Source organism: Anopheles maculipalpis, chromosome 3RL (genome assembly GCF_943734695.1).
Source record: "Anopheles maculipalpis chromosome 3RL, idAnoMacuDA_375_x, whole genome shotgun sequence".
Taxonomy (NCBI): Eukaryota; Metazoa; Arthropoda; class Insecta; order Diptera; family Culicidae; genus Anopheles; species Anopheles maculipalpis.
Genome location: NC_064872.1, coordinates 82,076,972 through 82,091,385, shown reverse-complemented (window position 1 = coordinate 82,091,385; position 14,414 = coordinate 82,076,972). Strand labels below are relative to the sequence as shown.

At 41.6% G+C, this 14,414-nt stretch overlaps 4 protein-coding genes across 5 annotated transcripts in view; 2 read left to right on the top strand and 2 right to left on the bottom strand.

Annotated features, from left to right (window-relative positions):
• The window catches only part of LOC126561876 (PTB domain-containing adapter protein ced-6), a 359,240-nt gene that overhangs the window by 24,806 nt on the left and 320,020 nt on the right, over positions 1-14,414 (top strand). The gene's annotated exons all lie outside the window — the stretch shown is intronic.
• On the top strand, positions 4,226-4,598 carry LOC126561047 (uncharacterized). Its single transcript, XM_050216996.1, has 2 exons — positions 4,226-4,295; positions 4,366-4,598. The coding sequence occupies exons 1-2, from the start codon at positions 4,226-4,228 to the stop codon at positions 4,596-4,598; spliced, it is 303 nt and encodes a 100-aa protein (XP_050072953.1).
• LOC126563179 (glycine cleavage system H protein, mitochondrial) lies at positions 7,220-8,744 on the bottom strand. The gene is made up of 4 exons (XM_050219802.1): positions 8,611-8,744; positions 7,814-7,893; positions 7,526-7,721; positions 7,220-7,451 (listed from the first exon to the last, which is right to left on the bottom strand). Exons 1-4 carry the CDS (start codon positions 8,726-8,728, stop codon positions 7,354-7,356), a joined length of 492 nt encoding a protein of 163 aa, XP_050075759.1. The 5' UTR covers positions 8,729-8,744; the 3' UTR covers positions 7,220-7,353.
• LOC126563641 (uncharacterized) lies at positions 10,166-13,278 on the bottom strand. Its single transcript, XM_050220286.1, has 7 exons — positions 13,216-13,278; positions 12,992-13,124; positions 12,009-12,158; positions 11,358-11,485; positions 11,061-11,261; positions 10,789-10,871; positions 10,166-10,691 (listed from the first exon to the last, which is right to left on the bottom strand). Exons 1-7 carry the CDS (start codon positions 13,276-13,278, stop codon positions 10,166-10,168), a joined length of 1,284 nt encoding a protein of 427 aa, XP_050076243.1.

Sequence of the window (14,414 nt, the reverse complement as noted above, 5' to 3'; positions counted from 1 at the left end):
CATGGTGCGCTGGGTAGAAGGGAAAAATGGGCGGAGCCACAAGTACTGCGCAGTAAAAATGGTAACGGTGGAAAATTTTCCCTGCAAAAGGAATGTTGCTAAAGATAAAAAAATAGCTTTTTCGAGCTGTGATTCTATTTTTCAATCAGTAATTTATTTTGCGTTAAGGCAGCTCAGTTCGTGAAGCGTTTGACAGTTGCTAATTGGTGTGGAAATACAACTTTGGAACAACCATTAACTGTGACTCTTATGTAGCTGTTGTAATGAAATTTATTAAGGTGTAGCGTATTAGAAGAAGTTGGAAGGTTAACATCACATATGACATTTTTTCTTGAAGAAGTTTAGACGCCCATAAACAACAAGTCTTTGCTTAAATTATGTAGAGACCCGTTGCTAAGAGACCCAGTAAATAAAATTTAACTAAAATATTAAACTCCAAACCAAACAGTAATCAGCATTTGTGTGTCTGCTGTTTACCATCACTCACAACACAAAACAAACTGTACCATGTAATTTATATTCTTCTACTTCTACCAACACAATCCTTTCGCTCCCGAACATATGTCAACAACGCACTTCCCCATTAATGATAGTTTAGTGAAAGTGTGTCAGTGCATACCCTACAAACCCTATAATTCATCTTGCGTGTTTGCCAGTTCACTGGAAATATAAAAAAAAGCACCGTAAAGGTCAGCGGATACTTATGTTCTTTTAATTGATTACAAATGTACAATTCTCAATTCGGTGTGGTGACATATGACAGCGTGTCCTTGCCCAGTACCTTTCAATTATCCTGCCCAGCGGTTTGCAGCAATTAGATGGCGCAAAAAAAAATATGGAAAAAACAAGCAAAACAAAGCGAGTACCTTGTTTTCCGTTCAACGTTTTCCTCCTGCACATGGTTGATGTTTTGTATAAAAACCAGTAGTTTTATCCTGTGAACACTTGCCTTGTTCAATTAATCAAATATTGAAAACAATTACCGCGAACAGAAGCAACGGGAAGGGGCGAGGGTAATAGAACAAAAACCAATACGCTGAAACATGCAGAAAAGTGCATCGCGAATTAATTTTCCCTGTGGGAAAAATGCAACAGTTTCGCAACATGTTACAGTCAATTATGCCAATTATTGTATAGCAAGGCAGTGTACGATAGTGTATGCAAATATCGAGTAAATGGAGCCGTGTCACGCGGCCAACGAGGAGTTTGAGGTGCTCTGATTGTATTTTTTTATTAGATCTTTAAAGTGGTTCTTAATTTTTTTATTACTTAGGTTTTTTTAAAGTGTTGATATTCTTTTAAGTATACAAAATTATATTTAGTATTTAACCTGAGAAAAACACACATATAGCACACTAATAATTTGTTAGTTTAGATATTAATTCTGTTTATAAGAATATGTCTATTACTGTTAATATTAGGTTAATATCAATTGTCAAATTTTGGAGTCATTTTGATCTTCGGTTATAAAATGTTTAATTTATTGTTTTTTTCTGAAGATTTAATCAATTTTTTCACGCAGCAAATTTCTACATTAACTAGCGTTTTCTCTTATAAGTCAAAATAAGGAAAAAAAACAATAAAATCTTGCTCTGAGTAAACACTTTCATGGTTTAGAATAAAAAAGAAAATTTGAAATTACATTTAAAAGGTACAAATATTATTTTCTTGATATGAATATTACACTCTGTTTCTTTATGTTTATTTTGTTTTATTTTGAATTATTTGTTTAAAACATTTTTTTTTCTTTTACTTCTTGTACTTATTCTTCTTAATGTTCTTCATCTTTTTTTATGTTTCATCTTTGATTATCGCTAATCACTTTTTTTGTTCTTTATTTTCACTACGATCTGTTTCCTCGATTAATAATACTCAGAAATTCAAAAAGAGTGTTGCTTTAGCCTCGTGCAAGGAATAAGATTGGATAATTTTTGAATCTGTTATCATATCCAACATATGCTAAATGATCCTAAAAATTCCAAACCCTCGAAGCCCGATTGAACCAAAACTACAAATCAACAAACACGTTATTACGCGTCGGTAAGCCGCAAAAAGCATAACCAGACCCTACGATAATTGATTAGTGATCGCCAGTATGTTAAAACCACAAACCTCATATGTGCCAACATTCTCAAACAGCACATTCCTTTCATGCTCTGCCGAACCAGCCCACCTATCCCTCTACCAGAAAACCCAAAAAATATGTCGTCGTCGTTAATTGCTACTTAGCTCCGGGACCGCACATTTCGCTTGCACAAACAACCACACCACCCTTGTGCTTGCTGCTGCTGCTGCTGCTACTGGAGTGAAAAATTCCTTATCCTGGCGTGTCGTTAACATGGCGTGAAATTAAAGCACGAACGATCCTTCCACAACCGACTAACGAGACCGATAAGCTAGAGCGAATGGCTGTGAGGCACAACGACAACTCACTTGCACTCACAGCAGAGCGGCAAACCAAAGCAACGGAAGACGCAAATGCATCTTCTGCATCTAACAAAGAGGCACGCCAAAATGCTCATCTCGGCCGTCTCTGGGCCAGTGTTGGGGTGTGAAAATTAAATTTAAATTTTCATCTCATTAATTACCGCAAACGAGCTGTGGCTGGTGGCAAGATGTGTGAAATTATGGCACGGATGCGTTGAATGCAACTTGGTGAGTCAACCAAGGTCTTTGAAATGGAGAAGTTGTCCGTATGCAAGGCACCATTTGCTTACAGTGTTAAACGTCGAAGTGTAGAGATAAACCTTTGTTTCAACAATATTTTTAAATTAATTATTTAACTCCATAGAACAAGAATAATTAATAGTAGCAAAATAATGCAAACGAAATCCACAACAATATTGTATTACAATCGACTGTACATCATTGCCAATTAATTTTAAATATTTATTAAAGTAAAAAGTTTAAATCTTCCACATCGTTCGAGCGCCACCTACCGGTGGGTACCTTTACTGCAACCAGTAATGAAGCCTTCGAACAAATCCTACGAACGATTCAAAATGTTGATGAACGAGTTTTGCAGATAAACTCTACGAAAAAAATTTTTTATAGTGAATTCCCAAAGTCTTATTACTAATGTTCGGAAATAATTCAGAAAAATTACTAATTGCATGATGAAAAAATTAATTAAAAAAACTCCTTTCATCCGCATTCCACCGAATCCGTTTTTTCCCTTATTCGCACTTCATTACCTACCGTCATACAGGAAAAAAGATCTTAAGAAACCTGTAATGCTTTACGATAAAGCCATAATCACATGAAATTAACTTTCAGTACGCAAAGCAAAACAATATCAAATGCTACCGCACTTGCCGACCTCACATGGGACGGATATGAGTCGTAAAAATTAAAGGAAACACATCGTAAATTGAACTAACTCCACACGATCCACACACACACACACGCGCGCAGTCCCAGATTGCACCGGCTGTGGCTTATTGAACTTTTAATAATTGCTTAAAATTCCTTCGTAAATTAATATCCACAACGTTCCAACGTTCCAGTGCGGTACTCTAAAGCTTGAGACCACAAACGATTATGCCGCTCTGGTAGAATTGCCAGACAGACCGGGATCACCGGGTATGACATCTGGTGCATATTAATGACCCGTAACCGTTCGGTTCGCAGCGTTTGTTGTCATCTTGCCGTTTGAATGCTGTTTGTTTGGTGACAACTATACTTTTCCCCCATTCGAGCGCATGTTGCCGATTCGAAGATTGCGAACGTATCGCCCAATCTGGTGGCCAAAGGAAAGGCAAGAATGTAACTGCATTTCGCGCGTAGTTACGTACTTACGTAGCCAAGGCGGCGTCTGATTGTGTGGGGACTTTTCTTTTACTTAGTCACTACGTTACCTCGCTTTCTTTTCGATGATTCTTCATGAACAAAGAACGGAAGAATTGGAGGGCTTAACCAGATGAAGCTCATCGAACGGATTTCGTTCAACAGGCCTCACTGTAGGAGCCTATCGAAGTTATGCTAATGTGTTTGGCGCTAACAAATATACGCAAAAACAAAACATCTCGCGCTACATGTGGTATTTTGTAACAATCCATTGTAACAAAGCCCAATATTAATCGCCTGTTCGGTACGGTACGTGCGAAAATTAGTGTTTTGCCTCGAACAAAAACTCCTATATAAACACTAAAGGATCACCAACCAAACACATCAAACAACAGGCATACCTCTGCTAGACCTGACCAGAAAAAACATCCTAACCACCATGAAGTCCATCATCATTGCACTTGTCCTGTTTGTGGCCATTGCCACCCAAACGTTGGCACTTCCCACTGGTAATATTCATTCAATTTTTCTATCGCATATTGACGCAGCTAATAGCTTTGTACATCTTCTCATGAACAGACTGTGTCAAACATAGTTCGAACGTGGATCGTCATACTGTTCGGCTGTACGATTGCGATGGGCTTAACTACGAGCTGGGTTCAAACTGTCTTTCGAAATACTTCCATCCAACGGAAGTGGTGGACTATCCTCGCCGAAGCTGCAACTGTGGCAACTGTTACTCCTGCAGAAACTTCCGCCACCCGTACCATCACCACGGATATCCGGCGTACTGGCTGCGTTCATATCACTGAACAGCTTTTCAAGGTGGATTAACGGATGTCAAACAGAAATAAACGAATGAACCTTTAATATTTAATTTTTAAAATCTGGTATTTAGTTCGACGAGAAACATATTGAACTGTTTTAATACCTCATTGTGACTTACATCTTTTTTCATCGCGTTATCCTCACCGTGGTATATGCACATGCCGGTTGTAATTAAAGACGACGCCACGCAACAAAGAGCGCATTAAAATTATCAATTATTGAATACCATCTGTTCTTGTAATCGCTAAGTAATAGTCCAGCACGTGCTCAAGCAGCAGAACTCCTAAGCGTCTCATAGTTACATTCATTACAGGTGCTTCTGGTATAAAAATACCCTGCACTTGCCAGAGCTATCAGTCGTCGGCCTTCCAGCTTGCAGAAAAACAACCTGTGCTTTGCTGTTGCACATTTGCAAAACATAACCATGAAGTCGGTCATCGCATTCACCCTGCTCGTCGTTTGTGTTGCCCAGATTCAGTCAGGTAAGTACAACAACTTCAGTAGCTCGTCAACAACGAGTTTCTAATGGTGTTAATGTTGCTCTGGTTTCCGTTCTTCTTACAGGGATCGTGCCACTTTACTCCCATACCTACGATGTGAATACTAACTGTGAGCATCCGTACTTTTCCCATGGAACTTATGCCTATTCACCATACTATTCGTTCCATCCAACCGGATACTTGCCAGCAGCACCGTGTGGATGCTCGAAATGTCAAGGTGTTGTAACGTCGCATGTGGCTCCCTATTACGCGAACACTTACAGCGCATATGTTGTTTAGGGCAAAATGTTATGAAGTGTTGAAGAATTTTGCATAAATAAAATGATGAATTCTTTTTAAAATGATGATAAATATAAAATTTGTTTCAAATCCTACAACTTCGGAAGGCCTTAGCCGGCTAATGTTGACTTCCTTGACTTCATTAAAGCTCCTTGCTTAATATAGTTAGTCCTATGTACAAACGGGATCCGATAATCGGAGCTGCCGTGTAAAAATCACCTTCGCTACCGTCCCTACCACAGAAGCTCCTCAACTTTGCATTCAATGTTATATTTTAAAATATTTAATTTAAGTAAGACGGTCCAGTGGTTGATGCAGCACCGACGCCAGTCTGCACACGGTAGGACCAGGGTACAAATCCCAACCGATCCGTTTCTCCTTAGCAAGAATTGACTATTTCACTATTACGTGGTAAAGGCAAGTCTAGTAAGCCATAGAATGGGCGGTATTACCTAATTTATTCAAGAAAAAGAATAATATTGAATTTATTTATTTTTTTACTCCGTCAGAACGGCCTAGTCTTAATGCTATTTAATGTAACATTATATTGATAAATACTAAAAATTTTAGCTAGGTTAGATAAAATGATCGATAACCGTAATAATCGAACAATAAAGAAATACATCGATTATAAATTAATACTTGTTCTTACTCAAACAAAGCACAAAGAAGACTTCTGAAACACAAGCTAGTGAAGAAGTGCACCAAATCTACGTTACGGGGTTTTTTCAATGAAGACCGGTGTCGCCGTTGCTGCGTCGAAACATTGTTGTCCACAACACGTACAAGCACGTGCAGACAAAACAATCCGACAAAGCTTCCGCGTAACGCCTTTTTCGCAACCAAGCCTGCGTTATGTTTTAGTTTCACGAAAAATAAACCTACTTTATTTGTTTTTTAAAATTAATACTATTATTAATGCATTTTTAAAACGTCTTTCTCTAAATGAATATGCCAATTATCAATTTGTTGTGCATTTTGATGCATTTTGTTCAACAGCTGCGCAATGGAATGCATATTTATTGATTTTTGAATATTTTTTTCTGGTAATTATTCAACCATTACAAACTTAAACACAAACTGACACAGTTGAAACATTCAAAACAGGAAACATTTCGGCTTAACTGACATGGTAGAAATCTGCCGCACAGAAACGAAAAGACCCACGTGTAGGTTGTGATATATCTTGAAAACGTGCTTGCCCGAGCTCTTGCTAAACTGTCCTTTGCATACATACTCGAAAACACTCCGAAACCGTCGTATAAAAGCACCTCCGAAAAGCATCAATACTCAGTCAGCATCTTTACGAAGTTTGGAAGACAATAGCTAGTTACTGTTTTACTAAACTAATTCACCAGCAAAATGCGTTCTCTAGTTGCGTTGATTGTTCTAGTCGCTTGCGTTGCTCTGGTGCACGGTGGTAAGTATGAGGCACAGGATTACTAAGAGAAAAGCTGTTAAGCTGATTTATTGATCATCGCTTCTTTTAGGCTGTTTACCCAACAAGTACCCTACCACCAGAGACCACTGCTACCGAGACACCTACGACGAATATCCAATGCAGCGACAGAACTTTGAAAATTACTACATGTATAACTACATCCGACCATACCCGTACGAGGGTCACCCGTACTTTGGCTACCCGTACAGTGACTGCAGCAGCTGCCGGACGTACCAAACGGAGGAAGTGGCCGTCGTTAAACCCGAATGTCCTTGCCAGCATCATTAAGTATTGCCGCGTTTAACCCGTTCATGCCTTCGACAGTAGAACACATCCGTCTACAAATAAAATCTGTAGCTTCTCCGTAAACAAAACGTCCATTACTCTCACACACAGAATGTTTTATTTATTACCACAAATCAAACACTCACTATTCATTGGCATTTACAGTAGAACTTAAACGGTAGGTAACGATAAACGGGCACACATTTGTTCGCTGCATGCACCATACTGCCGGGCCTAGTGGGCAGCAGTTTTCAAAAATTCCGCGTACTGCTCTTCGCTCATCAGCTTCGACAGCTCGTCCGGCTTTGTGAGCTTCAGCTTGAAAAGCCAACCTAAAGGGTGCAACATAAAAATAAAAAAATCATTCATTCTTTCCCCCGCATTCTGCTTACATTGCGATACCTACCATTCTCGTAACAGGACGAGTTAACCAAACCGGGCGTCTCCTCTACGGCACCATTCTTCTCCGTCACCTCACCGGACACGGGTGAGTAAATTTCGCTCGCTGCCTTCACACTTTCCAGCGCGCCGCATTCATCCTTCTGCGATAATTTGGTTCCGGGATCGGGCAGCTGTGCGAACACCACATCGCCGAGTGCCTCCTGCAAGGAATGGAGCAAAGTATAAGAAAAGGGCACGCTCGGTCAAGATTACACACCACGCATGGCACACCAGACGGCGAACGATAGATTACCTGTGCAAAGTTCGAAATGCCAACCGTGCCCACTTCACCGTCCACCGACACCCATTCGTGTTTGTCCGTGAAGAGTCGCTCTGAAGATGAAACGGTACAGATATGCTTCGGGTTAGCAAGTGCGAGATGATCACGGTGTGAGCATGAAACAGCACGCATTAACAAAGTTTGCCAAAACAGATTATTGGTCGGATTTGGAGGGGGCTTTCCTAGTTTCTGTAGCGTTCAGCTTATCGGTCCGCGTATGACCTGTCTATAGAATGGTATTTTTTGTTATTATTGTGGTGGTCATTGCCCAACACTGCCCCGACACTGCCGATTACAAAACCAATCACGCATTTCTTTGTCAACAGTTCGTGTACAATTTTGGCTGATGAAATCTTGCCTAGGGCCTCATGTAATCTGAAACAGTACTACGCGCTTACACCGTACTAAACGAGAAGGGAAATCAGGCTTATGTATGCTAGTTTTTTAGAAAACTATTGTTTAGTGGTACAATTTGCAAACATTAAAATCTTCTTTCGCTGTAACAGTTTAGTATCACACACGCCCGCGCTATATTTGAATTTTTATAGCAATTCACTGACGTTTCGTATATCACCCTGTGCCCGATATCGGTTTGACATCTGCGTTCCGATACATCCGATACCAGTGTGCGTGTTTGTTGTGATTCTTGCTGTTCGTAACATTCGTAACTCGGCAGTTCATTGAAAAACCATGTAGAAAACTTATTTTTCAGCACTATGTTTATCACATTTTGCTCTTTACACAAAACACACACAATTCCATTGGTTTACCTTTAAGGGCCACACTGCTAATGCTGAACAGGCGAGACCGCAGTGCCGAACATTGCGGGCCGGCTTTGGTCACCAGCTTGCCTAACCGTACCGTCGCACGAATATGACATAACACCATCCTGGCCGCTGTTAGCACACGGTAAACTAAAGTGCGATCGCAACCGAGACCGAACGGAATGAAAACGGCACGCTCACTGGCCGACTTTTCCGGCGGATGACTACGTTTCACCCCGGGCGATGGTTACTGATGAACGAACGCGATTAGAGTGGACTGCCGCAGTGGGACCGATTGACCCCGGGGATGTTGGTTATCAGTCGATACGTCGATACGGTGTAGCCGGTCGAAGATGCTGGAGGTTCTGCTGCTGCTGCTGATGATGATGATGATGATGGTGGTGATTTTCACTCAACCAATGGCTCGCACGGAGACCACGGTGTGGCTCACTATCGCCGTGCTGTTTTATTGGCTAGCTTATTTACACACTCCGCGACCGGCGAACGTCGTTTGCGATAAGTGACGAAAGTTGCGTTGGGGGAACGTCAGTGTTGTTGTCAAAGCACCCAGCCAGCACAGGGTGACTCCGAGCATGCTGGTCGAGGAACGTTTGCGTAAACGGTGCGCAAAACAAGTGATTTTGCGATTCTACTAAGAAACGGTGAGTAGAATGTTCATGTGTAATATAGTTTTATATTTATTACTAATTACTAACGTATGCATTAAAAAAGCGAAATAAATGTTCCGGTTTTTCATGCTCTTACGATGTCACCTGGTGGTCGGTTTACCGATCACCGGTCAGTGTATTCTAGTTGACTACGTATTGTCAAAATATGAGATCTTTATCTCTTAATTCACAGCAGCTAGGACGAGATCAGTAAAAGTTCTTTTGGCTAAAAATTTCTTGTACTGTCTGAATCTACCAGATTCTGATTTTTTAACGCATACGTCAACAACAGGGCTGCCTTTTAATACAAAAAGGCCACATTTCATCTTGTACCTATTATTCGATAGAAAATCCTGGTTCCGGATGTATTTTAAAATCTCGTTCTTGTTGATTTAATGTCTCATGAATGATGAGCCCAAACAATTTGGATTAAATCCGTCCAAAAAATAATTATGCAAACCATAGAAAACAATCAATACTTTGTGAACCATCATGTGCGGTCCCCAAACTGTTACTTTTACGCATTTGTCACGATCGTGAACGGGTTAATCTTGTGCGATGAACGTTATCAGTTAGTTGCGCGATCGCTGACATTGACCTGCGTGAACTACATACCCAGAGTAACACGCTGGGCCTTGCACTCCAAACTCAACAGGACAGCAAAAAAAAAAAAAAACAAATCCCTTTCGCCCCGTTGGAAGATTGAATCGATGTAAACATTTTCACTTTTAACAAGACCAGCTAGTATTGGGTATGTGAAACATTTGTACCGATGGCTGGGTATGGCTGCTTTATTCATTACATCTACCTATCGACTAGTGGGGGTTTGTGCATGATGGAAGCTTACATTGAAGATGGCACGTGTCGGCAGCTACTCTACTGACTACTGACTACTACTGGAATCTCGAATTTCGCAGCACGGATCGCAACGGTGGACGGTTTTCGAACGGGTTCGTGCGGGGCATCGGTGGGCTATAGTTGGGCGTCGGCAGATCCGTGTCAGCGGTCAGCGGTCCCGGGTTGGTGAGGTTTAGCCCGGTGGGGCGCAAATTGACCGCTGCAATGCCATTGTTGTTCACGTTGAAGCTGTTACGATAGTTGAGCTCACGGGCTACCTTCGCCGCCGCTACATCCCGCCGGACGACCGTGTTCATGAAGTTCTTTGGTGGGGGTGGTGGCGGGATCGGTCGATTGTCCTGCCGTTCTTCGGATTCGTTCGATTGCGGTCTTGCCAGTGGTTCCAGTGTACGATTGATTACTACGGTTGGTTTCGGTTCGAACGTGCGTTGCTGGCTCCAGTCGGGCTGGGGCGGTACGGGTGGTTCAACTGCGATTGGAGCTTCGTTGATCCGCTCCAACGGTCTTCGGTACTCGGAGGATGGTTGGGCAAAGGTTTGTGCACGTGGTTGACTGTTGTTGCTGGAGGAATCGTATCGAGTTGGTGAGAGTTATCTGTTGGGTTTTTTTTTTCGTTTCTACCACCCGGAGAAAGTACGACTGGCCACGCACCACTCACCTCATATCGTATGCTTCGATAGGTGGACGTCGCATCGTATCACCCTCCGGTGCATAGCCTCCATTTGCATTGCCACTCTTTTGCTACGAGGTGAGAAGGTGAAGAAAACAGAACGAAATCGGTAAATAAATCGCTGTTCGTTCGATACGTCTGCCACCGATGATTGATGATCACCCGATAAAGGGATGGCTGTTAAGTCGGAGGGCTTTGATGCTTTTATCGCGCGACGTAACGTGCGATACGATCGAAACGTGGGCCCCCGCGGTACCTACCTTGCGACGCATCTGGTTGTAGTCGTATATCTTAAAGGTTTGCGTAAACATGAAGATCGCGAGCGAAACGTTCACAATCCAAAAGATCCAACCACGGAACGCCATCACCATCATGATGCCGGACACGTGGACGGCGGTCGCAAGCACCTGTATCGCCGGTGTCACTTGTCCGAATTCGAATGGATACTCAAACAGTGCGTGCTGTTAAGAGGAAGATAAAAAAAAACACAGATAATAAAGTTTCGTAGTCACCAAAAGAAAATCAAGTCAAGGCCAACAGCGGTGCAGGATACTTACCACTATCGTATCGTAATCGATTGCAAACAGTATACCTAAGGCCAGATCCAGCACACTTATGATCATGGTGATGATAATCCAGATGTACAGAAACACGTTTATGTAGCGCACATACTTTTGTCGGGCATCTGAAACACGCGATGCGAATAATGATCTTCTATTTCTAATATTTAACGGGTTTTAACGTATGCACAAAAAATAAGCAGCTTCTTAATTGAACAACCATATTTCCTAGTGATCCTTTCAATAATGACTTCCCGGACGGCTGCTTCGAATTTTGAAATATTTTCTCAGTTCAGGCAGTATACGGATGGCCTTAAGATACAAGAAAAATTTATGAGAAAATTCTAAACTTTATCAGCTAATAGCTTTGAAGTTGTGAAAGTTGGAAGAAGGAGCCAGCACATCCGCTTAAATTGGAAGGAACCACCTGTACCAGTTGGACATTATTATACAAATATGGAATCCAATTATTACTACGTAGCCAAGACGGAGAAGCAACGTTTCGCTACCTTGCCTTCATTTTTTTTATGTGCAAAGGACGGCCAGGCCGTATTGCTATATTGCCTTCATTAAAAGTTTTACTTTCATTGCCATCTAAAGCTAGTGTATTTTTTATGCATACGTCACGAAAAATTCGCATTTGCTTACTTGTGAGCAGCGTCAGTGAGCTGATGCCCCAGAACAGATGTATTATCAGATAGACCCATACGAACGCGTGCACATCTCCGGATGGCATGAGATTGAGCTGCTGTACCAGTGACATATCAATCACTGGAATATCCGGCTGGTCGCAGGTACCTGTAAGATTTGTCAACAGACGGGAAGCAATGCGGTGGATCAAACATAAGTGCGACAATAAGACGTTTTACTGCTACCCTCCGGACGGGTACTTGAGCATTCTTTTTTCGCCTCAAAAAAGGGCAACTTATCAAAGGCTATAAAAACAAAAGGTAATCGATACGAACGATATCTTTTTTTCCGCCATTCTGTAGAACAACGTGTTTGGGGTGGCACAAGTTGAGACATCATACGCACTCAGTCATTCTAAATATATTATGAGTAAGTTCAAATGTTTCAAACTCGTTGTTAGAATACTTATCGAAGGATATTGCAACATGCACACAGTCATAAACAGCATACCTTAGTCCGTCCCAACAAAAAAACCTTGTGTGGGACGTTATAAATCTGACTTCGTCACCGGGTTCTTTTATCGTTCCCGGGCAAGGATTAATTGAAAGATTAAATCTTATCGCAAGCTTGCGCATTTATCGTGTTTCGTATCGTAGTGTGGTAAGGGAGAACAAAGCACTCACACACACACGCACGCAAGAAAACGCAACACTTAGATTTGGAGCATTCCGTTAACGATTAGTCAGAATCGAATTTATGTCATCCTGCAAAGTCTCTGCCCAAGGAATTATGTTACCCGAACGGAACAGGGATAAGGAAATCGTCTTACGGACACCCATCATCGTGCTCTTCCCACATCTTTCCTCTTTCCTGTCTTCTAGTTTAGATAACGATGGCCACAGAACGCTGGTGAGTAGCCGATTCATCATTCAAAACCGTCAAATGACGGGCCGGACGATTTGGAGGTTTCTTCCTAATTATAAGCAGCATGACTCACTTACCTCGGAAGTAGACGTTAAAAAATGTAACCGTCAACAGCGATCCCATCGTTTGCGTTTGTCTGGAAAAGTCGATATCGCAGTAATAGGCGATGATGCCCGTAATCGCAAATCCGATCCATATGAGAGATTGAAACTTAAAATAGGAGGAACAAACGAGAATATCACGATTCAACTATGCGCTCATTATCACATTCCCGGCCACACGTCGATCGCCGATCACCTACAATGCTAAACACTCCAGCAAAGATGGCAAACGGCCGGAAGACGCTATACGATGGAAGCGTCATTTTTTCTCTCACTTCAGACTCACACGCTTCTTTGCTTTCTACACAAACGCGCACAAGACTAGCTTTTCTGGTTTTAGTATCGAAGTTTTGGGACTCTATTTGCCTGCACCAAATTTTATCGTGTAAACTGACTCAACTTGCACTGTATTTCACATTTTCAAATCCTACAGTCGGAAGTACGGATTGGAAAGAAACCTTCCAACGCCACAAAACCAAACAGCAATAGGGTGATGTTCACACCTGCCCGTCCACTGGTCAGACTGACTGGTAAGTTAATATTTGTTGATCGAGACATCCACCAAACTTCTTATCTACGGTTGGCCGTATCGATACTAAGATAAGGGAACTCAAAACGTCGTGCAAACGGCAAACACCGTGAGAAATGCTTTCAACACTAACGATGCTGGGAGATGGGAGAGAGCTTGAACCGTTGTGGTACGCATTTTTATCAATCAAAAATTCAAAGCCAGAATACTCTCTAACGCCATGCCATAAAAAGAAAACAACCCGGTGGATGATGGTGAGTTACTTATCAGCACGCGCAACAGGGATAAAACCACTAGATGCTTCTAGCATTGCGTGTACGCAGCGGGGGTTGCTATAAAGTGTAATCTCCTCTAGACGGGGTTTCTTGTTGGTGTTTTAGCGCGAATAGCTTGAAATTTGATAAGCTTAGACAATGGCACGAAGAACAAGGTTCAAAGCACTGAAGCGATAAAACTTAAAAAAGGATTTCAAAATAGAATGTCGACAGTTTGTTGAAATAATTAAATGTTTTAAAGAAAATAATATACTAAAAACGAATTTTTGAAGTGAAAGCGGGAGAAACGTTGCAATACAAAATGAATTACAATTAAAGCTGAAATCCGTATTTGAATTTCGTTTAGCGCCTAATGTATGCAATGCGTGCACCGTGCACGTGCAACTTTTACATCGTCGTTAAACAGTGGGTCAATCTCGTGTGACACCAAGGGCAGAATATTTCTTTTTCTCCTTCGGATTGCTTTTTAGGCTTCTTTTTCAAGACCTTTGCCATATTATCGTGTATGTTCCTGTTTGTTTTTTAAATATCACAACAGTTCTTCTTATTTCGTTCGACTATTAATCGATGAGTGGCTAGAGCATTCGCGCCTGCA